The sequence below is a fragment of the Limanda limanda genome, chromosome 8 (genome assembly GCF_963576545.1).
Source record: "Limanda limanda chromosome 8, fLimLim1.1, whole genome shotgun sequence".
Taxonomy (NCBI): domain Eukaryota; kingdom Metazoa; phylum Chordata; class Actinopteri; order Pleuronectiformes; family Pleuronectidae; genus Limanda; species Limanda limanda.
This window is the reverse complement of record NC_083643.1, coordinates 4,389,209-4,411,884: the sequence shown is the minus strand read 5'-3', so window position 1 is coordinate 4,411,884 and position 22,676 is coordinate 4,389,209. Positions and strand designations below refer to the sequence as shown.

Genomic DNA, 22,676 nt, shown 5'->3' with positions numbered 1-22,676 from the left:
AGAAATGATTAAAAGTATGAAGCCTACTGTCCTTAATACTAATATATCAAATAGCATGTTTAGCTTAGCAATACTACACCAAAGTCTGGAGCCTTGTTGGTCAGTTGGCTCCTGCGAGGTCAAATTGTGATGCAGCTGGACAGGAACCACAACAGCACGTGGTCCTATATAGCGCCCTCTAGTGTTAACACACAAACCTAATATGACGCTTTACTTCCGCATTCGAAGCTACATCTCCATCTATTTGTGACGTCACTATTAAGACATTATAAGAACAATCAAATAATTGCTGTCGATCAATACAGAAGTTTATGGATCAGTGTTTGTAATTAATACAATTAATTATAATGATTAATTTTAATATTGAAAATAATGAAAGTACAAACTCTAGTCCCAATTTAGGTGATTAGTAACTCACAGGTCTGTTTGTCCTCAGGTTTTCTGCTTTGACAAATTAAGTAAAACGGAACATGACAAACTTAAGTGTAAGGAAAATATAAAAAATATAGAAACATATGAATGGAATATTTTATATACAGTGTAAAAAAACAGATAATAAATGTACAGTGTAAGAATATGCAAGGTTAATGGATTGCACATGAACCATCGTACAGTACAGAATTAATATTGCACAGCTTAAAAGTGAACCTGACTTAAAAAGCAGTCCATGATGGGTGCGTGTAGTTATACTGATTAAATAATATATTTTGACAATCGTATTAACAATAACATTATTTATATCGGTCATTTCAAATTTAGCCATTACAAAATGCTTCACTAGGGAAAAATGAAGAAAACCAGAGACAAACAGAAAAATACAACATCATGTAAAATCAGTCAATAAATAATATAATATAAATTGTTGACTATAAGCATAAAGATTTATATTATATTGTGTTGAGCTAGAATATAAAGATTTAATGATCTTTCAGTAGAGCAGTGTTGGGCAAGGCCCAGTGATCTGACATAGAACAAAGAGTCGTAAAACCTGAGGCCAGGCTCGGGTAACCCCTTACATTTAAAAATCCAGCATGGGCCCTTATCTCCATGTGGCAGCAGGTCACTTCCTGGGTCCCCCTTGTTAGCCCGCCCCTGGGGGCCAAATCCTGACAACTCAATTGGCTGGAGGGCCACACTGACCCCTGACCCCTCCTCCCAGGGGGGAGTCACCTAGAACATGACTTAAATAGGCTGAGCTCACAGAAACCGCTCTCTCTTTCCTCCGATGCTGACGTTCCCATCAGGCCCTTTCGGGTCTGTCCAGAGGTTCCAGCAACTTAAGGAGGGAACTACTTTTCTCTTAACTGCTCTTTTTCACTCCAGCACTGACGTTCCAGTTAGGCCTCCTCAGGTCTGACCAGAGGTTCCCGTTGCTTAAGGAGGCAATAAGATGTTTGTTTCAATTCATTTCATTCATTTATCTTAGTCGACGTTTTTATTTTGGAAAGGACCTTTCCTGTTTTAACTTGGAAAGATCAAACAGGAAATTGCTCGCTGGACGATCTCAAACTGTTTCATTTTCCCCACGGACTTCCCTACTTTTGTTTTTCCAACGATCTACAAACGGCCTCAAACCAGCCGTCCCCTGCAGAAGCGCGACGTTCATCCCGCTGAGGAGTAAGAGGCAATCCACTCCGTTCCTGTAGACCAGCACGTTCTCCGCTGTTACAGAAGAAAGGCGAAGTTTCATTCCGTCAAGACAGCAGGAATAATTCGCTTCCTTTTCCGGTCCAGCGGCCGAGCCAGGAGCTCCGCTCGTGAGAGAGACCACGTGATTCACTGGCCCCCGACACATTCGCGCCGAGTCGCAGGCACATCGCGAGGGTTGTACAGTAAGAGACTTATGTTGTCTGGGCAGATGTTAGTTTTGATACGTAGCATATTATTTAATATTTGATTGTATTTGTTGCGAGACCGCTGAGTCTCATTGTTTTAGCCGGCTACGACGAGCCGCTACTTCCGGTTCATTTCCGGGTTTTGTGTTAGTGCTTGAGTGCTGCGAGGAAAGCCTCCAGCCACGCTGTTAACGTCTGTGTTAGTCTGCAGTGAGTTTACCGATCAGAACCTCAGCCCACAACGTCCGCTTGGGGCTGCGGGGTGAATCACTGTTAATCTATCTCTGGCGTATTTTTAAGAGCTTCTTTGAACTCTCCTTACATGTTTTCTCTCTCTCTCTCTCTCTCCTTCTAAACCGACCTATACACACTTCTGACCTGTATTTATAATACAGGTCATGTCACATAGTTAAATCTATGCTTAGAGAGGCTGAACACATCTGGAAACCATTCGGCCCCCAAAGCCAAGCAGAGATAAGAATTCTCTTTGTCTAAAATTTCCTTTGTGTAATTCATGTGACGACCACCAGTGTGCGCTCCGGCCACATGGTGTCATTAACATAGACTCCATCTTGAATAACGCAAGTTAACCCACCATTTTGAGTCTATTATTGCCACGCCTCCGCTCTCTCTCTCCTCCCATCCTGGCTCTAAATTCATAACGGCTCCGCCATCTTGTTTTGTAGTCAATCCGCCATTTTGAGAGTTTTTAGGCCTTGATTCCACGAATCATGATCGGCCTCCATCTTAGATGTGATGTCACTACGCGTCATCGCCACGCCCCTTCTTTTTTTCTCTCTCTCACACACACACACACACACACACACACACACACACACACACATTGATAGACACAGACAGATACACACACACAGAGACACATAGATGGACCAGAGGTTACATGCGTGTTCTAAATTGTGATAAGCTGCTGTTGTTATCTTTGAAATATGGGAGTTTGTTAAGATGATGAATCATTAAATAACACTAACTTTATTTCACACACACACACACAGACACACACACACAGAGAGACACTTTGACACAGACACATACACACACAGACAGACATACATAGGTAGACCGCAGGTTGTCCATGTATTTTCTGAATTGTGATAAGTGCTGCTGCTGTGTTTATCTTTGAAATATCGGAGCTTGTTAAAATGATAAATCATTGAATAACATTATAACTTTATTTCCCCTTTTTAATAAATACTTTTGTAATTAAAGTATCTGTAGTCTGTGATTATTTGTGCATATGTATGTGATTGCAGCTGGATTATGATTGCCTGTGCTCGAACTTAGAAGCCTTCACTGTTTATTAAGTAATCGTTAATATTAAAATATTGACATTATTAATTTGACATTTATCATTATGAGACTGATAATTATAGCTTGACATCGTTGGTCCCTGGGAAACCAGGGTGGTGCCCCCCTTTCTCAATTATTAATATAGATAGTATTATTCTTAAATTGATAATTTTATTGTTTTGACTAATTATTTTCATTATTCTTGGTTGATAACCTTATCATTGTTAATTGATAGCTTATACTTTCTAATTGATAATTCCTATTTTCTCATTAGTGGTTTTATTGTTATTTGGTTACTGATCATCTTCAATTAATAATTTAATTATTTTTGATAGATAATTTTTATTATTTTAATAATCATATTTCATGATTATTAATAATTAGCCAACGTCAAGTCTACTCCTATTGCACAACAGCAGTTACAATAGTACAACACAGCTTAAAGCTAAATATGTCAACAACACAAACAACAGGTATTCACTGATTACAGTAAGTACAACACTCAAGTAATATTGATGAAAGGAGTGGAAAAAGTCAAGATAATAAGAGCCTTTTCAATAAAATGTGATTTGAAAATAAAAAGAAAGAAAGACGAGATGTAAGCAAATGAGTAGATTGTGAAACCTGAAGATCCAGCTTAGTAGTGACTCCTCTTTCCTGATTGAAGCAGGAAGAACACTTTGGAGTCTAGAGTAAAGGAGTCCGTGTTTGTCCTTCAGTTCAACAGCTGCCCATCTCTCAACAGCTTTAAACACAGCAGGCGGGGAGATTTAAGAAGTGGGTTTATGAACTGCAGCTCAGATCAGCAGGCCGTGCCACTTTGCTACAGGCTTGCGGACTGAGCGCATCATCCAGTTCCAGTGCTCGTCTTCCGTACTCCTCTCCTTCCCCACAGTCAACTGTCCTATCAGATGTTTGGGTGATTTCCAGGTCGTGTGAGTCTCATAGACAGAGATTATGATTTTACACTGCTCCACAGGAAACTCGGGCAGCGAGAACATGAGCACCTCGTTGAAGACGTTCACCCGGCACCGGGCCTCCACCGAGGTCTTCTGCGACCTGAGCTTGCAATGGTTACACTGGACACTGATCCTGACGTAAACGGCTGTACAACACAAGAACAGCAAATCAGTAACTATATATGCTACACTGTGTGTGTGTATGGTTTCTGATGGTTTTCTATTTGTCAAGAGGTTTGTTATTTACCGGCATCTGAGGATATCTCAGTGGGGACTGTTCTGACCTTTAGCAGACCAACCTCAAGCCTCTGAGAAGTGGGAAGAAACTTCAGTGACAGCAGCACCTCTCCGACACGATCCTGTCCAGAATGAGAGGATCAACACTTCATAAACCTTGTATGTGATTCAGAAGACAGATTCTGCCTCTTTGTAGTCGGAATTCAAATCTTTCTCTAGTTTCAGCTCCAGTTAAGGATTTGCTCTTTCTGTTCTTTCCTTTCCCCCCTCATACAAATTTTGACTTTTTTTAAATTTTTTTAAAAATATTTTTATTAGGAGGTAAGGCACAGTCGAACAAGAATCAATGATAGTCAACCTCCTTGGATGTTTTTCTTAATTAAAGGACCACATGAACGTGGTACTGCTAACAATACATTACACAATTCAATGAAAATAAGAATAATAATGATAAATAAATAACTGAAAATTCTATTAAGTAATAATTAAGTAATAAAGCTGCACAGTATAAATAAATAAAAATAAAATAAAATAAAAAAAAGAATAAGTAAATAAATAAATAAAAAGGAAGAAGAAAGAGAGAAAAGAGAGAGAGAGGGTGGGTCTGTCAAGGGGGCAGGGACTGGAGAGAGTGGAAGAATGTAAGAAAGGGAAGCCACTTATTATAAAATTTGATAGAGCTACCTTTCACTGAATATCTGATAGTTTCCAGCTTTAGGAAAGACATGGTGTTGTTGAGCCACTGAGTACTGGAGGGAGCTTTAGTCGACTTCCAGTGGAGAAGAAGGTGGCGTCTTGCCAGTAAGGAAGTAAAAGCTAAAATGTCTAATTGAGTAGAGGTAAACCGGTTATGGTCCTCTGGTAGCCCGAATATGGCAACATGGGGGGAGACTTTTTTACTTTAAATTAAGTTAGTTCTTTGAGTTAAACAACGATAATCCCATGACATTATAAATGTGTGTGTCTGTGCAGTGTCACAGAACATGGCTGCTGTACCTTCTGGGGTCGCTGCAGATCCTCGTGCAGCTCCAGAGGGTAAGAGACGTTGAGCTCCCCGAGAGGAACCCTCACCCCTCCCAACAACGTGTGTCTCAAGAATTTATCAAAGTCCCACACCTGAGAAACATACAGATACATGACGGACACAGTAAGAAAACACATTCCCTTTCCTAACATGACTGCACTGTCAATTCTGCACTATGACTGTAGTGCTTAGAGCTTAAAATCCCTCAGACGTTGCAGTATGACAGCGAAGATGTAATCTGCGAGTAGTGTTATTCATTTTTTATTTAAAAATGTATTGTCAGTGCAGCTATAAAGTAAATAGTACCTCTTTACGTCTATGATAAAATAGGATTATAGAGTTACTGAGAGTGAGAGGGGTTTACTGCAGGACCTCCATCCTGAGGCTGACGTGATGAAGTGTCGCAGAATGCAGCTGAACTGATCTCCATATAAAGGGTTACAGCTGTCTTTCACAATGCGAGTGTGCCACTCCTGCAGCACTGTCCACAGAGCAGGAGACGTCCCTCCACCCTAAGAGGAGCACAACAGTAACCATAAGCTTTATTTGGTACAGAGCCGGCAAGGACTGAAAGACAATCTGACACATATTTGAAATATTAACATGGTTTAAAAAAATGGAGATTTTAAGCCCAATATCAAATACTGTGGCATTCGATCTATGTTCCTGAGATTCAATGCAAAAATCCAGTAATTTTATTGGTTTAAAAAAATACGAAAAGACAACGTATGCCTGCTAGTTGATAATAATGTCGCTGCTGTGTGTGATAACTACCTCCACGTCCACTCCCTCTGATCCTGCCAACATGAGTCGTAGTTTAACAAATGGCTGGAGGCAGCAGGTCTGGCTGAGCTCCTGAAGCCCCTCCACCTGCAGGACGGTGACCACCAGACGGGACTGTGGCTGGTCCTAGTACAGGGAGAACCGTAGAGATCCATCCACCTGGTGCAAGAACTCCTGTTAGGGAATATACATCCAGCACCTTGTGTTGATACTGTTTAACATCTACTGTTTCCTCAGGGCTTCATTTTGTTCACCTTAACAGAAATGGATTAAAGGGAGGTTCTCAAACACAAATTCTGAATAGCTCTCAAACAAATATTGGATTGATTTACATGAAACTTGGTCATGACATTTCTAGTTTCCAGACGATGAATCCTAATGGTGATTGATATGTTGTAGGTATGAGCTGGGATGCAGATGAGGGCATGAAGTGTCCTGTTTATCATTATTTTGCTGAATATCTGCATGTTTCTTCAAGGAATGTGTAGAAAAGATGCCCCTGGATTTTCTAGCATCCCCATGAGGTTGACATTAATGTTTAAGAGTGAAATATAAATATTATTAGGGCCCGAGCACAGACATCAAAGGTGTCTGGTGAGACCCTATTGAAATTGTAAGGATTATTATTATTATTATTATTATTATTATTATTATTATTATTATTATTATTATTATTATTATTATTCAGGCAAATTAATTGGCTTTTTGAGGGCTTTAACATGCTCAACTTCTTACCAAAATTTGCAGAAAGTTAGAAAGTGGTGAAAATGTACGTATTCTGAAGGAATTTTCAATGGGCGTCGCAAAATGGCTCAACGGTGCCCCCCGAGACCCCCCGAGACCCCCTGAAGGTGTTCCCATTGACCTATCTTCACAAAAATCGATATACAGGTGTATCATGACCAAACAAACAAAAAAGTCTCTGGGTGCAATTGTAAAAACAAATCAGGAAGCCTGATATTTTGTATTTAGTGGCCATTTTGGCCTTATTCCACATTTTTTCTTTGATGCACTTGTACCAGGGTTTTCATCGGATCAACTTAAAATTGAGATGAGTGTCATCACAACAAGATGGAGATAAAAACTGACTGACGGATTTTTTTTTAATCACACGGTGTGACCGTGGCGTGGCGTCAAAATTTGATTACACGCCATTAAAACACGATGTTCTGTAACGCGGACATACATGGACCATGAATCCTTTGATTTCAGTCTTCCTAGATCAAAGGAAACTTTATGTCTTGCAAAGGTCACGTCTCTTTCTCTCTCAGAACTGGTTATTTTTGTTTTTTCAGACAAAAAGCATGCAACGCTTCAAAATGGATGTGCTCGGGCCCACCCAGTGCTGCTTTGCAGCCCTAAAAATTTTAGTTAATATTAATGTTGTATTGTCTTCTTTTCTCCATCGCTTCTTATCTTCCTTCCTTGTTTCCTCCTTTTTCGCTTCCTTTCTTTTTATTCATTATTATTATTATTCAGGCAAATGAATTGGCTTTTTGAGGGCTTTAACATGCTCAACTTCTTTCCAAAATTTGCAGAAAGTTAGAAAGTGGTGAAAATGTACTATATATTTATTATTAGTCCTTGACGAATCTAGCCACTGAGTGAGTAATGAGTGTTTGTTGCTTCCGTCCGGCCGTAGCTTCAATTTGCCAAGATGCGGATGTGAATACTTATCCCTGCCGATTTAAATGTCTCACTATGATGTATTGTTGATGTTTTTATTGATAAAAAAGTGATTTGACCATATGTGGTCACTGCTGGCTGCACAGGCCAAGTTATAAGGATCAAGGTATTTAGTGGATTAGCATGAAATTTGCTACAAATATTCAAGTTTTGTAAGATCATTCTTGTCTGATTGGAATTAAAGAGCCCAACTTAAACAGCTTGACTCTATACAGAAATGTCTGTTACCTGTTTAACGTTGGGCTGCTTGCCCTCGTCTCCCTCTGCCTTGCTGGATCCGGAGGCCTGAGGCAAACAACGACTCTGCCTTTGAACCGCAGTGCTGACGTCCTCCACCTGGAGAGAGCGCACACATGCACATCATCAGTGGTGTTATTATCCACTGCAGCGCCTTCAGCTGTAATCTGACTAATCTGAAGTCACATCTCTCCTGTATTTGAACAAGTCTGCTCATTAATCTCTATGCACACAAACATGGTTTCCTACTTGAGGCATCTACACAGAGCGCCACCGATAAAACGTTTGATTTTACAGAATGAACAATGCACAAACTTTCTATATAAGAAATATACTTATTCTCTTGATTTAAGTACTATATATTTGGGTGTATTTGTGTTTTCTTTTGATCTATAGTTATTTATAATAATTTATTGCAGCAAATACAGATTCAAATAGTGCCCTTGAGTTGAAAAAAACAAAAGTCAAGGCTTTCAGGATCTCAAAGCATTCCTGCAGTTTGAGCTACTCAAATATGGAGGACCATACATGACTAAAGTATAAATAAATAAATGTATAAATAAATACAGAAATAAATACAGAAATAAATACAGAAATAAGGAAATAAATACAGAAATTTATAAATAAATGTATTAAATATATTTCCACATTTTTGTGTCCATATGCTAATGAGAAAGGCGGGCCTTACCGCAGTCTCATGCAGGACTGGTCACAGGAGTGTAATGATCCATCCCTTCTACTTCTGCCTTTCAATGCTGACTCATGTCCAGAAGCGGTTGGCAGTGTTGAGCCAGTTCACACTTAAAATTAACTAGTTCAAGCTCAGTGGGTTAGTTCAGGTTCTTTTTTATTGGGATGATTTAGGTGTCAATATTCCTGACTGTGAGCGTCACGTCTCGTGTTCTACTGAGCACAAGGAGAGAGAGGAGGAGGAAACAGAAACTCCAGCTCTGAACAAACCACCTGCAGCTTCTGCTCTGATCATGAAGCAGCTGATCTCTGAGCAGATGTGACCAGAGGAACTCAGTATTTTCACTGTTTCCACTGTTATACAAAGTTACTGAGCGGCTGCTTCACGGTAACAAGCTCAGATCTCAGTCACTGCTTCTGTCTCTGAGCGACTGTGTGGTGGTGTTGGGTTGCGGAGCCCCGGAGCCTGTGTGTGCGTTTGTGTATAGCTCAGTTGAACAATCCTGCTCGAGACTGAGGTTGGGACCTCCTACCTCATTTACATACGGAAACAGAAATGTGAAAATGAAGAAATATATATATTTAACATATTTATTTATATCTTTCTGTATTTATTTCTGTACTTATTTCCTTATTTATGTATGCATTTATTTCCGTATTTATTTATACATTTATTTATTTATACTTAATTCATGTATGGTCCTCCTTCTTCAAATGTGTGTTGATTATAGCTTTTTATTTGATATACTATAGTTGTGGAACTACAACTTGTAAAAATGCAGACACAGACATTTCGCTTGTGGTTACTGTCATTAATATACCAATCAAACATTGATGGGATTTCCCCATCAATGTTTGACTAGCATTCGTGTTGTAGTTATGCTTTTAAATATACCAATTACACATTAGGATCAAATTACAATATTGACAATTAAATCACTTGGCTTCCTTCCAACCGAAAGGGTAACACTCAGGACTGGTGGAATTCAAACTCGTAAAAAGGCAGAAAATAGATGTGAAGCTCATAAAGATGCTATAGGTTGTCACTCTTGTAAACCTGATTGAAATGAGAGCCTGTGAATGAAGCTGTATTGATTGAAATTAAGAATATCTGCTCCTTCATTTGTGCGTAAGAGTGTAAATGGAAAATAGATCTTGCAGGCTGTGACATTCACTGTTGACTCTCTCTGTTGACTGGTGAAAACAACCGAGGCAGCCCAGTGGACAAGATCATAGGAAACATAATACTTTCTATAAATAAAACATGTTAGACAACTGTAACTCATATAATTAAAGATGCCACTGCATCATGTGCAACTATGCCCCTATGTATTTCTTATGTGTTGTGCTAAAAATAGAATCCTTGGATTGACAAGAAAATATTTCAAAATTGTTACATTTAAATAAAATTTTAAATAAACAAATAAAGAAATTGGGGACATGGGCTGGTATGTATGCACAATAACTGTTTTAGGACTGTTTCAATAAATGTCCACTGAAACTCTCATCCACACCCTATTTGGCATCAGTCCCATATATAGTTTCAGCTGTGTAAGCAAGTCAGTTCCAATATAAAGGGTCCAACAGGACACACCAGCGTGGTAGCAGAACCCTGAAGACTCCTGCTTGAGGTAGACTCATCTTCTGTCAGTTAGACAGCATTTAAATATTTACGGACAATTACTTTAAAATACTAATTAATCAGCAGTGGATGTTTAACAAATGTAGGTTTAACACTATCATCATTAACTGAAAATGTGTTCTATGATTTCAACAGGATAGTGGAATATAACCAATCTTCAAAGAGGGAGGGTAAGGTAAGGGCAACCGTTTTTTTAATGAACTTTTAACTTATTTCATGCAAAAGATTTCTTCAAGTTTTCGGGTTTTTGTTCACACAGTAGCACAGGTTATAGTTATTCAGATCATTACATGAACTAAACACAGGTCAAGTCACTTGTGGGGATGGACAGACATTAGTTAAATATAGATAGGTTAATTAAGAAGTTCAATGCAGTTTTTTATTCAGTTCAGTTACATCAGCTAAAGAGAGTAGGTTTGACACAAATAAATAACATTACTCTTATTTGTTATTGCCTCACAGAAGTAAACTGTCACCATGAGTACGGACGCGGAGATGGCCATTTATGGCAAAGCAGCCATATACCTGCGTAAGCCGGAGAGGGAGAGAATTGAGGCTCAAAACGCACCTTTTGATGCCAAGGCTGCCTGCTATGTGGCCGATGTCAAAGAGCTGTACTTGAAGGGAATGATCCTCAAGAAAGATGGTGGCAAAGTCACCGTCAAAGTCCTGGACACTGAGGAGGTTTGTATCATGGAACAAGGCTCAACTGAAAGTAAAGTATGTGTTCTCAGTTGTAATTGCAACCAATGTCCTGTTGCAGGAGAAGGTATTTAAAGAAGACGACGTCCATCCAATGAACCCTCCCAAGTACGACAAAATTGAGGACATGGCCATGATGACCCATCTCAATGAAGCCTCTGTCCTGTATAACCTCAAAGAGCGTTATGCAGCATGGATGATCTACGTAAGACTATCTTTAAAGCGCAATAAGTTATATTGAAATCAAAAACTAAACATGGAGTTAACTGTTTATCTCTATGTTCACTTTCAGACCTACTCTGGGTTGTTCTGTGCCACTGTTAACCCTTACAAATGGCTCCCAGTGTACGATCAAGAAGTTGTAAGTGCCTACAGAGGCAAGAAGCGCATGGAGGCTCCACCCCATATCTTCTCCGTCTCTGACAACGCTTATCAGTTCATGCTATGTGGTATGTTCTTATTGTAGAATTTGTATACTGTATACAAAATGAAGTTTCACTGAAAGAAATGTGTTTAATTCATTTGGTTTCTATGTTCACAGATAGGGAGAACCAGTCTGTCTTGATCACGTAAGTTCAGAGCTGTAGACTTTTTTTGAGAGTCAAATATGTTGATCAAATTCTTATAAGTCTGTGTTCATACCCAGTGGAGAATCTGGTGCTGGAAAGACTGTGAACACGAAACGTGTCATCCAGTACTTCGCCACAATCGCAGTGGCAGGAGGAGAAAAGAAGAAGGATGTGAGCAAGATTCAGGTATGTTGTAATGAGAGCATTGAGTCCAAGTAAAATAGAGTATATGTCGTGAAAGAAGGTTATTTTCTGATTTAATTTCGAAACTTGGATTATAGGGGTCACTGGAGGATCAGATTATTGCAGCCAATCCCCTGCTGGAGGCCTATGGTAATGCCAAAACTGTGAGGAATGACAACTCATCTCGCTTTGTAAGTATGGGGTTACTTTGTACGAGACAAATTTTCAGTTAGACATTGGTTTTGTGGGGAAATTACAACAATGTCTATCTTCTAAACAGGGTAAATTCATCAGAATCCATTTCGGCACAACTGGAAAACTGGCCAGTGCTGACATTGAGACATGTAAGTTATAATCCTCATAGCAGGTGTAGATGACTGAAATTCAGGACTGACCAGGTTGTGACTGATGATCAACATTTGTAGATCTGCTGGAGAAGTCGAGAGTGACATACCAGCTTTCTGCTGAGAGAGGCTACCACATCTTCTACCAGATGATGACAGACCACATACCAGGGATAGTTGGTAAACAGATTAAGCTATTGCATGATTTTAAACATATGATGATTGTTTTTTGGGAAAAACTGTATTTAATCTTCATTACATTTTTAATCTTCAGAGGGGGCACTCATCACAACCAACCCCTACGACTACCCCTTGATCAGCATGGGTCAGATCACTGTGGCCAGCATTGATGACAAAGTTGAGCTGGAAGCTACTGATGTGAGTGATCGAGGTTTTAATATTTAACATATTGCATACATCTGATGTGTATGATATCGAAAGTGATATTATGAATGTACATTTCCAAAGTGGAGATGTTCGGTAAAATATTTATCTTCTGAACACAGAATGCTATTGATATCCTGGGCTTCAATTCTGAGGAGAAGATGGCCATCTACAAGTTTACTGGTGCTGTGATCCACCACGGTAACATGAAGTTCAAGCAAAAGCAGCGTGAGGAGCAGGCTGAACCCGATGGCACAGAAGGTGACTATTTGATATCATATCAAAGTGAACAACAGAAGTTCTCAATCACACTGGTTTTGTTCTGTCATGAAAACACATATATACAATACTACATCATAAATAATGAAACCATTTTCAGATGCTGACAAGGTTGCTTACCTGTTGGGTCTGAACTCCGCTGACATGCTGAAGGCTCTGTGCTATCCCAGAGTGAAGGTCGGAAATGAGTTTGTCACCAAGGGACAGACTGTACCTCAGGTAAACATAAAGTACTCATTTCAAATATCCTAGTGAATATTTTTTTTATAAGTACACACACATATATATATATATATATATATATATGTATAAAGAAAAGAGTAATTTGTACAAAACAGGATATAAATAATCAGCACTAATGGCACGGTGGAGCATTAACTGAGGCCAAAGGCTGTCCAGAGATGTAAATGGATTGAGATGTACTGGACGTGTTATGTTTCTATTGACTATTAATTGCAAAAATCAAGTTTTATACCTGAGAATAGATAGAAAAAAATATTTTTACATTCTTCTTCAGGTGAACAACTCAGTGACTGCCCTGTCTAAGTCCGTCTATGAGAGGATGTTCTTGTGGATGGTCATCCGTATCAACCAGATGTTGGACACTAAGCAGTCAAGGAACTCCTATATTGGTGTCCTGGATATCGCCGGCTTTGAAATCTTTGATGTAAGCGTCATACAGTGCATTTTATTATTAAAATATGACAAAGCCTTTCCTGTTGTCTATGAGCAATCAGGCTGATTATTTGTCACCTCACAGTTCAACACCTTGGAGCAACTGTGCATCAACTTCACCAATGAGAAACTGCAACAGTTCTTCAACCACACCATGTTTGTCCTGGAGCAAGAGGAGTACAAGAAGGAGGGTATTATCTGGGAGTTCATTGACTTCGGTATGGACTTGGCCGCCTGCATTGAGCTGATTGAAAGGGTAAACATCAATTTTATGATTTTATTGTACGTAATTCTCCTGAAAAACACCAGTCACTTCATGATATACTTTATCTCTCTGTACTTCCATCTAGCCCATGGGCATCTTCTCCATCCTTGAAGAGGAGTGCATGTTCCCTAAGGCTGATGACACATCCTTCAAGAATAAACTCTATGATCAGCATCTTGGCAAAAACAAAGCATTTGAGAAGCCAAAACCTGCAAAGGGCAAGATTGAGGGCCACTTCTCCCTGGTGCACTATGCTGGTACAGTGGACTACAATATCACTGGCTGGCTGGACAAGAACAAGGACCCCCTGAATGAGTCTGTTCTGCAGTTGTACCAGAAGTCATCAGTGAAACTGCTGGCTGGCCTGTATCCCGCTGTTGTTGAGGGTATGACACACAATTAACTGGTCAATTAAAACACATTTTAATATTGTATTACTTAATTAAATGTATCAATTTGTTTGTATTCAGTTTCTCACAAAAATAATTCTACTTGAAATGATCAACAGAGACTGGAAAGAAGGGAGGCAAGAAGAAGGGAGGCTCTATGCAGACTGTGTCTTCACAGTTCAGGGTAAGCTTTGGCATTGTTAACCAAGAAATAGCATCACACATTACGTTATACACAACTAACTTACTCTTTTGTATCTACAGGAAAACTTGGGCAAGCTGATGACTAACTTGAGGAGCACCCATCCTCACTTTGTGCGTTGTCTGATTCCCAATGAGACAAAGACTCCAGGTAAGATTTGAACTCTTTGGGGAATAGCATGTTTTTTTGTTAGTATGGTTTCAGTTCACTGCTGGTTCAATGAGGAGTATAACTATTCACAAAAGTAATAATGAAATGTCTTATGAAATAGGACTGATGGAGAACTTCCTGGTCATCCACCAGCTGAGGTGTAACGGTGTGCTGGAGGGTATCAGAATCTGCAGAAAAGGTTTCCCCAGCAGAATCCAATATGGTGACTTCAAGCAGAGGTACCAATGACTATATTTATGAGATCCAAAAATGTGGTCACAAACTCCAAAAAATACTTACAGAGACCAATAACTTTTGTGTTAAAGGTACAAGGTATTGAATGCCAGTGTCATTCCTGAGGGCCAGTTCATTGACAACAAGAAGGCTTCAGAAAAGCTGCTTGGATCGATTGATGTTAATCATGACGAGTACAGATTTGGACACACAAAGGTAAGAACCATGCTCCCTTGTTTATTGTTGGTATAATTACAAAGGAGGTTGATTTTTCTTATTCATTTTGTTAGTTTGTCTGATAATCAGCATTGTACCTCAACGTTTATTAAATGTTTGAAGTTATTTGGTGTAAAATTAGACCATGTACCTGGAGCAATTACTCATCAATGGAATAATTTCAAAGCATCTATCTTATGTGTAAATTTGTAACGCATCTTTGTGAGTGTTTATCAATTCAGGATACCTGAAAGTTCATTTATATTTTCTGTTCATTCAGGTGTTCTTCAAGGCTGGTCTGCTGGGTACCCTTGAGGAGATGAGAGATGAAAAGCTTGCAACTCTGGTCACAATGACTCAAGCTCTCTGCCGTGCTTACCTCATGAGAAAGGAGTTTGTGAAGATGACGGAGAGGAGGCAAGTTGAAAACAATAAATTCTGGACACAAAGACATGGGGTGAAAAATCAGCAAAAATTCTCATGTCAACAATTTCTCCTTCACAGGGAAGCCGTGTACACCGTCCAGTACAACGTGCGCTCATTCATGAATGTCAAACATTGGCCATGGATGAAGGTTTACTACAAGATCAAGCCTCTGCTGCAGAGTGCTGAAACTGAGAAGGAGCTGGCTGCGATGAAGGAAAACTATGAAAAGATGACAACTGACTTGGCTACTGCCCTGGCCAAGAAGAAGGAACTAGAGGAGAAGATGGTGTCTCTTCTGCAAGAGAAGAACGATCTGCAGCTCCAAGTGGCATCCGTAAGTAAATCTCAGACGGTACCTGCAATTGTTCATGTGTTGTAGGTCAAATAATGATGGGCTCACACTTGATGTGTTTATACAATGACACAGGAAGGAGATAACCTGTCAGATGCTGAGGAAAGATGTGAGGGACTTATCAAGAGCAAGATTCAGCTTGAGGCCAAACTCAAAGAAACAACTGAGAGACTTGAGGATGAAGAGGAAATGAATGCTGAGCTTACTGCTAAGAAGAGAAAGCTGGAAGATGAATGTTCTGAGCTCAAGAAGGATATTGACGATCTGGAGCTTACATTGGCCAAGGTGGAGAAAGAGAAACATGCCACTGAGAACAAGGTTCGGAAATTTAAAAATGTGTAGCATATCTAGTAAATTCATGGTTGCTATGTGTTCTATAACGTTTTACTTGCAATCATAGGTTAAGAACCTGACAGAGGAGATGGCCTCTCAAGATGAGAGCATTGCTAAGCTGAGCAAGGAGAAGAAAGCCCTTCAGGAGGCTCATCAACAGACTCTTGATGACCTGCAGGCTGAGGAAGACAAAGTCAACACTCTGACCAAGGCCAAGACAAAGCTTGAGCAGCAAGTCGATGATGTAAGTTTACAAAGTCACTTAGGTTGACAAAACAAGATTCTTTAGCATAATAATCACAATTTCAATGTCTCAATGTTCAGCTTGAGGGTTCTCTGGAACAAGAGAAGAAACTGCGTATGGACCTTGAGAGAGCCAAGAGGAAGCTCGAGGGAGATCTGAAACTGGCCCAGGAATCCATCATGGATCTTGAGAATGACAAGCAGCAGTCTGATGAGAAACTGAAAAAGTATAACATTTTGTTTCCCTCCCTATTATAAAATAACCATCATGTCTCTAGTAATGTTCAGTAGCATGAATGAACTCTTACTATGAACTTTGTCACTCTCACAGGAAAGACTTTGAAATCAGCCAACTCCTGAGCAAGATTGAGGATGAGCAGTCTATGGGATCTCAGCTTCAGAAGAAGATCAAGGAGCTTCAGGTAATCAACATATTGCTTTTAACACAACACAACATGCTTTCAGGTTTTTGTGTTTCACATTTAATTTAATGTTCACTCAACAATAAAACATATACTTGAAACAGGCCCGTACTGAGGAACTGGAGGAGGAGATTGAGGCTGAGCGTGCTGCTCGTGCCAAGGTTGAGAAGCAGAGGGCTGACCTCTCCAGGGAACTTGAGGAGATCAGTGAGAGGCTAGAGGAGGCTGGAGGTGCCACTGCTGCTCAGATTGAGATGAGCAAGAAGCGGGAAGCTGAGTTCCAGAAGCTCCGTCGTGACCTTGAGGAGTCCACTCTGCAGCATGAAGCCACTGCTTCCGCTCTTCGCAAGAAGCAGGCTGACAGCGTTGCTGAGCTGGGAGAGCAGATCGACAACCTCCAGCGTGTCAAGCAGAAGCTTGAAAAGGAAAAGAGTGAATACAAAATGGAGATTGATGACCTGTCCAGCAACATGGAGGCTGTTGCCAAAGCAAAGGTACAAAATACATGAAATATTGGAGTATTAAATGCATTTTTTTATACATAGAAAAAACATAAATTAAATAATTGTGTAAAAAAAATTAAATCTTTCTTTTCTGTTCCTTTTTCACTCAAGGGAAATCTTGAAAAGATGTGCCGTACTCTTGAGGACCAATATAGTGAACTGAAGACCAAGAATGATGAAACTGTTCGTCAAGCGAATGACTTGGGTGCACAGAAAGCCCGTCTCCTGACAGAAAATGGTATGCAAATGACAGCCATCTTCAGTTTGACACAGATCAACCAGAAACTGAAAAGAAACTAATGTTTGATCTTAATTTTCACACAAGGTGAGTTCGGCCGACAAATTGAAGAGAAAGAGGCTCTTGTTTCCCAGCTGACCAGAGGCAAACAGGCCTACACTCAACAGATTGAAGAGCTGAAGAGACAGATTGAAGAGGAGGTTAAGGTAAGAAAACTCTAAGTGTGTCCTTGCCTCGTTGAATGAGATTTAAAAGTTTTACACATTCAATAATATTTCTTATTCTAGGCCAAGAATGCTCTTGCCCATGGACTGCAATCAGCCCGCCACGACTGTGACCTGCTGAGGGAACAGTTTGAGGAGGAGCAGGAGGCTAAGGCTGAGTTGCAGCGTGGAATGTCCAAGGCCAACAGTGAGGTGGCTCAGTGGAGAACTAAGTATGAAACTGATGCTATTCAGCGCACTGAGGAGCTTGAGGAGTCCAAGTGAGTAACATTCAAACAATTCAATTACCAGATATTGTCTTTGAATATATTTTGTACATTTAGCTGTTCAATATCACTTTAGTGTCTTTATTTAATTTGATATATATATATATATATATGAATATCTGTAAAAGTTTACAAGATATTGACATTTTTATTGAGAGAAAATTTGCAAATGTTTCAAAGGAAAAAGCTGGCTCAGCGTCTTCAGGAGGCTGAGGAGCAGATTGAGGCTGTGAACTCCAAGTGTGCTTCTCTGGAGAAAACCAAACAGAGGCTGCAGAGTGAGGTGGAGGACCTCATGATTGATGTGGAGAGGGCTAATGGGCTGGCTGCTAACCTGGACAAGAAGCAGAGGAACTTCGACAAGGTGGCCAATTCATACAAGGTTTTTTTACTTGTCTTTGTATTGCTGAATATCTATCTGAACACAATAAATTGTCTTATTTAGGTGTTGGCAGACTGGAAGCAGAAGTATGAGGAGGGTCAGTCAGAGCTTGAGGGATCTCTGAAGGAGGCTCGTTCTCTCGGCACTGAGCTGTTCAAGATGAAGAACTCTTATGAGGAAGCTCTGGATCAGCTGGAGACCATGAAGCGTGAAAACAAGAACCTGCAACGTGAGTGTTTTAGTTCCTACCTGATTGTCTTTGATGATATTTAACGCATTTTGTGTTAGTGTTCATAATTTACATTTCAGGCTTGACGATATATAATATGTTTCTTTCTGCAGAGGAGATCTCTGATCTGACTGAACAGATTGGTGAGACTGGCAAGAGCATCCATGAGCTGGAGAAGTCAAAGAAGCAGGTGGAGACAGAGAAATCTGAGATCCAGACAGCTCTTGAGGAGGCTGAGGTATGTTTGTTTTATCAAGGGAGATTTTCTGAGGAGAAAAATATTACAAATCTAGGACAATGCAGTATATTGGGCTAAAAGGCCTGAAGGTAAGGTCAAAAATCTTACTCTATGATGTCATCAGGGAACTCTGGAACATGAAGAGTCTAAGATTCTGCGTGTTCAGCTGGAGCTCAACCAGATCAAGGGTGAGGTGGACAGGAAACTGGCAGAAAAAGATGAGGAGATGGAGCAGATCAAGAGAAACAGCCAGCGGGTGACTGACTCTATGCAGAGCACTCTGGATTCTGAGGTCAGGAGCAGGAATGATGCCCTGAGAATCAAGAAGAAAATGGAGGGAGACCTGAATGAGATGGAGATTCAGCTGAGCCATGCCAATCGCCAGTCGGCTGAGTCCCAGAAGCAGCTGAGGAATGTGCAGGCACAGCTGAAGGTATTGTCAGACATACTGCTGTTGTACAAACTACAGTATAGTGAGTGCACCTACAGTTCATTATGAGTTTCATTCGTATATTTTCCTGCTATCATTTCACTAGGATGCTCAACTGCACCTTGATGATGCTGTTAGAGCCGCGGAGGACCTTAAGGAACAAGCTGCTATGGTGGATCGCAGGAACGGTCTGATGGTGGCTGAAATTGAGGAACTTAGAGTGGCTCTGGAACAGACAGAGAGAGGTCGCAAAGTCGCTGAACAGGAGCTGGTGGATGCTAGTGAGCGTGTTGGACTGCTGCACTCTCAGGTGATCAAATATACAGTACTTCAATATATAAAACCAATGAAAAGTTAAACAACATGAAATGTTGATTACTCAATTACATTTTTCATCCTTTAGAACACAAGCCTTCTGAACACCAAGAAGAAGCTTGAGTCTGACCTGGTTCAGGTCCAGAGTGAAGTTGATGACACTGTTCAGGAAGCAAGGAATGCAGAGGATAAGGCTAAGAAAGCCATCACTGATGTACGCTTAAGTTTTTACTTATTATCATTACTTTCTACTTATTGATTTTTGACATTTCTAAACCAAATATTGTGTTTTCCAGGCTGCGATGATGGCTGAGGAGCTGAAGAAGGAGCAGGATACTAGCTCTCACCTGGAGAGGATGAAGAAGAACCTGGAGGTTGCTGTTAAGGACCTGCAGCACCGCCTGGATGAGGCTGAGAACCTGGCCATGAAGGGTGGCAAGAAGCAGCTCCAGAAACTGGAGTCTAGGGTAAGAGAATTATGATAGAATTATACATATATAAACAAAGTTTAAAAAAAAATTGTAACGTAAACTGTGAATGCATTTGTCTTTTTTTCAAAAGGTGCGCGAGCTTGAGTCAGAGATTGACGCTGAGCAGAGACGTGGAGCAGATGCTGTTAAGGGTGTCCGCAAGTACGAGAGGAGAGTGAAGGAGCTCACCTACCAGGTAGAGTCACTTTGAATTTTAATGTGTACAGTACAAAACAAGCAAAACAAGCAAATGTAATTATATACTTATACTAATTATACTAATTACTAATTATATAACTATAAACATGCAAATCTATGTATTTTCAACTACAGACTGAGGAGGACAAGAAAAATGGTTCCAGGCTGCAGGATCTGGTTGACAAGTTGCAGCTCAAGGTGAAGGCCTACAAGAGGCAGTCTGAGGAAGCGGTAAGGGCAAAACATTAATATTTAAACAATGGCAACTCTATACGACATCATATCTCATGTGCAGCATATCTGCTGGTCATTTAACCATTTGCCCTGTATTGTCTTCCAGGAGGAGCAGGCCAATGTCCACCTGTCCAAGTGCAGGAAGGTCCAGCATGAGCTGGAGGAGGCTGAGGAGCGTGCTGACATTGCAGAGTCCCAGGTCAACAAACTGAGAGCCAAGACCCGTGACTCTGGAAAGGTAAATCTACAATTCTGTGTAGTAATCAAATAAGAATTGAAAATTATTGCGGTAGAAAATCACTGTAAGTTAAATGTGTTTGAAAGGGACCTGATCAATACTTTTTGTTTGTTGGTGTTTTTTAGGGGAAAGAGGCAGCTGAATAAAGCTCATCAGCTGATCGCCTGTTTCAAATCATATAATATGAGGTGAAATATGCTGTAACAATAAATGTTATTTTTTGCACTGAAATTGATGTCTCTAATATTATTTTCATCTGCCTGTTTCTTCTGAGACATAATTCGTCCGTCCCCTCTTTTAAAGTCTCTTCCTGGGTTTTACCAACTCCATCAGATAAGAAAACTTTTTTTCAGGTAGTTTTTCTTTACCTTTATCATTCAGTCATTCCCCTGCTGTCTTAGCCTGTTTAATGTCCCTCTTTCACTGTCTAATACATGACAAATATGGGCATAATAAGCTGTTCTTATTTAGACGCATATGAGCAAAATTTAATCACCAATCATTTTCCATGTCAACTTTTACCTGCATGTCGCAAGTTTATCAGGTTTTACCTTGCTAGCAGTGAAACAGTTTAAACTCATGGTAGCTACGGATTCTTTTACGTGGCAACCAGGCAAAGTATACTGCACATTTGACTAAATTATTTTTAATAATACAAAAGGTTATTTAATCACATATAACATCACTGTATTGAAAATATTTATATACCTTATCCTGTCTGTCAAGCCTTTTCATAATTCATTCATAATACCAATAATGTTATTTGATCACATATTACAAAACGGTTTAGAATATATTAAGATTTGTCAAACCTTAGCTGGATGAGGTGAGGAAGATGGTGGCTGATGATTATGATGAAATTAAACCAGCAGCATCGGACACACGTTGAAAACCGCCACACCATAGTTTCCAATGTAAAATCAACAGTGTCTCCTCCTATTCCACCCCCAATATTAGCAAATCCCAACTAAAGCCTTCTTAAAACAATTGTCTACACGTTATATTATATAGCCTGATCAATTATATTTTTAAACATCAATAGGCTTTGTTAAAACTAACAATTTAACCTTCAGTGTTAAGCAGGATCTGCTAGCTAGCTAGCTGCTGGATGGCTAAAGAAGCAGCTGAACCTAGCTAGCTAGCCACCTAGCTTAAATCGAAATAATGGATAACTGCATTTATACGGCACTAAGCTTAGTCATAGTTAGAAATGATTAAAAGTATGAAGCCTACTGTCCTTACTAATTATATATCAAATAGCATGTTTAGCTTAGCAATACTACACCAAAGTCTGGAGCCTTGTTGGTCAGTTGGCTCCTGCGAGGTCAAATTGTGATGCAGCTGGACAGGAACCACAACAGCACGTGGTCCTTTATAGCGCCCTCTAGTGTTAACACACAAACCTAATATGACGCTTTACTTCCGCATTCGAAGCTACATCTCCATCTATTTGTGACGTCACTATTAAGACATTATAAGAACAATCAAATAATTGCTGTCGATCAATACAGAAGTTTATGGATCAGTGTTTGTAATTAATACAATTAATTATAATGATTAATTTTAATATTGAAAATAATGAAAGTACAAACTCTAGTCCCAATTTAGGTGATTAGTAACTCACAGGTCTGTTTGTCCTCAGGTTTTCGGCTTTGACAAATTAAGTAAAACGGAACATGACAAACTTAAGTGTAAGGAAAATATAAAAAATATAGAAACATATGAATGGAATATTTGATATACAGTGTAAAAAAACAGATAATAAATGTACAGTGTAAGAATATGCACGGTGAATGGATTGCACATGAACCATCGTACAGTACAGAATTAATATTGCACAGCTTAAAAGTGAACCTGAATTAAAAAGAAGTCCATGATGGGTGCGTGTAGTTATACTGATTAAATAATATATTTTGACAATCGTATTAACAATAACATTATT

The 22,676-nt window shown here is 39.7% G+C and overlaps 1 protein-coding gene and 1 pseudogene across 1 annotated transcript; one reads left to right on the top strand and one right to left on the bottom strand.

Annotated features, from left to right (window-relative positions):
- Window positions 1-3,940: 3,940 nt before the first annotated feature.
- LOC133009055 (synaptotagmin-2-like) lies at window positions 3,941-8,327 on the bottom strand (annotated as a pseudogene).
- Window positions 8,328-10,878: 2,551 nt separating this feature from the next.
- LOC133008598 (myosin heavy chain, fast skeletal muscle-like) lies at window positions 10,879-20,880 on the top strand. Its single transcript, XM_061075828.1, has 39 exons — window positions 10,879-11,085; window positions 11,165-11,308; window positions 11,396-11,552; window positions 11,645-11,672; window positions 11,750-11,858; window positions 11,954-12,046; window positions 12,136-12,199; window positions 12,281-12,379; window positions 12,474-12,577; window positions 12,706-12,844; window positions 12,963-13,081; window positions 13,380-13,529; window positions 13,623-13,793; window positions 13,888-14,188; window positions 14,311-14,375; window positions 14,456-14,543; window positions 14,665-14,782; window positions 14,870-14,993; window positions 15,274-15,410; window positions 15,498-15,753; window positions 15,847-16,089; window positions 16,172-16,348; window positions 16,429-16,574; window positions 16,679-16,769; window positions 16,874-17,263; window positions 17,384-17,510; window positions 17,598-17,716; window positions 17,798-17,994; window positions 18,181-18,364; window positions 18,446-18,611; window positions 18,725-18,849; window positions 18,974-19,282; window positions 19,386-19,589; window positions 19,683-19,808; window positions 19,891-20,061; window positions 20,156-20,260; window positions 20,398-20,493; window positions 20,603-20,734; window positions 20,860-20,880. The coding sequence occupies exons 1-39, from the start codon at window positions 10,879-10,881 to the stop codon at window positions 20,878-20,880; spliced, it is 5,802 nt and encodes a 1,933-aa protein (XP_060931811.1).
- Window positions 20,881-22,676: the final 1,796 nt, after the last annotated feature.